General features: G+C 68.1%; 1 protein-coding gene across 1 annotated transcript in view; it reads right to left on the reverse strand.

The window, feature by feature from the left end:
- Window positions 1–142: 142 nt before the first annotated feature.
- Window positions 143–1,485, reverse strand: part of LOC122192015 (copine-5-like) — a 2,389-nt gene continuing 1,046 nt past the window's right edge. Inside the window, exons 2-6 of the mRNA XM_042892434.1 lie at window positions 1,275–1,315; window positions 1,137–1,183; window positions 646–749; window positions 315–354; window positions 143–230 (exon numbers count right to left, since the gene is read on the reverse strand). Of these exons, the coding sequence (XP_042748368.1) occupies window positions 150–230; window positions 315–354; window positions 646–749; window positions 1,137–1,183; window positions 1,275–1,315 (313 nt within the window). The 3' untranslated portion in view covers window positions 143–149. The remainder of the gene's footprint in view (window positions 231–314; window positions 355–645; window positions 750–1,136; window positions 1,184–1,274; window positions 1,316–1,485) is intronic.

Below are 1,485 nucleotides of genomic sequence, written 5' to 3' on the forward strand. Positions count from 1 at the left end.
GGGGGGGGGGGGCAGCCCAGAGCTGTGCTGTCCACACTGTGCTCTGCTCTCCATCCCAGACACCACCGGGATGTGAGATAAGGACCTTCCATCGTCACCATCACCCACGGGATGTCAGGCATGGCCCCCCCCCCAGCCCCCAGCCCTGCTCACGTCAGTGGCTTCTCCAGGCGGCTGCCGGATGAGCCCACGATTTCACCCAGCGTGCAGAAGGCCTGGCCCAGGAAGTCCTGCAGAGAGCAGGGTCAGCGCCACGGCCCCGTCCCCATCCCCACCCCTGTCACCCCATCCCATAGGAGCAGCACCACACTCACGTGCTTGGAGAGGTCGGGACTTTTGGAGTCCACATCGTACCTGTGGGACGGATGGGAGCGTGGCCATGGGGCAGAGTGGGGACGGGGTGAGGGGCGAGGATGGGACGGCAACGGGGACGGAGATGGGAGACGGATGGGAGACCAACGGGGTTGGAAACAGCGGGTGGGAATTGGGAACAGGAAACAGGGATGGGGAACGGTGATGGGGACAGTGGTGGGAAACAAGGATGGAAATGGGGAACGGGGGTGGGAATTGGGAACGGGAAATAGGGGCGGGGAGGGGAACGGCGGAAGGAGACACGGCCGCGCTGGGACGGCTGGCAGCACTCACAGGTCGAAGCGCAGATTCTGCTTCTCCTCGAAGAAGTAATCGAGCACAAACTTGCGCACGAAGTCGGGGTTCAAGGAGTTGTCGATGACCTCAGTGCGGCCAAACTGGGGCGGCGCCGTCAGGGGGGGGGGGGGGGGGGGCGGCCCCGGGGCCCCCTTTTGCACCCCCCGGGGGGGGGGGGGGGGGGCGGGCCGGGCCCCCCCCCCCCCCCCCCCCCGCGCCAGGTGCCCCTTTGTGCAGCCGCAGGGGCAGCCCACCCACCCGCCCATTAACAGCCCGAGCCCCTCAATTAACCAGCGGCTAATTACAGGGCAAGCAGCCGGGGGCGGGAGCGGGGCTGCAAAGCTGGGGGAGGCTGGGCGTGCTGATTGGCCGCCCGCCCTGCGCCCCAACACGCGGGTTGGCTGCCTGCCCGGCCCCCCAACGTGCTGATTGGTCGGTCGAGCGGCACCCCGACGTGCTATTGGCCACACCGCGGGGTCGGCACTCACCTCCCGCCACTGCTTGGTGTCCGGTCCCTGGGTGTAGAGGACGCACACTGGGGACAGAGGTGGGGGTCCTCAGCGCTCACCTTCCCCCCCCCCCCCCCCCCCCCAGGACCCCCAGCCCCCGTCCGCAGCCCCACTCACGTGGGTCAGATTTGGAGAAGGTGTCCTTGTCCAGGAGCTGCCTGCGGGGAGAGGGGAAACTGAGGCACGATGGGGGGGACACAGGGCTGCGAGGTGGTGCACAGGGTGATGCGGTGGCGCACAGCCGGAGCTGCAGCGGCTTCGGGGAGTTTCTGTGCTCCCCGATGGAGTGGGAGGAAAATAGGTCGGAGCGGCTGCAGGCAGCACAGCT

This window comes from Lagopus leucura, unplaced genomic scaffold (genome assembly GCF_019238085.1).
Source record: "Lagopus leucura isolate 7727_CA_CO unplaced genomic scaffold, USGS_WTPT01 34962-0_obj-0_obj, whole genome shotgun sequence".
Classification (NCBI taxonomy): domain Eukaryota; kingdom Metazoa; phylum Chordata; class Aves; order Galliformes; family Phasianidae; genus Lagopus; species Lagopus leucura.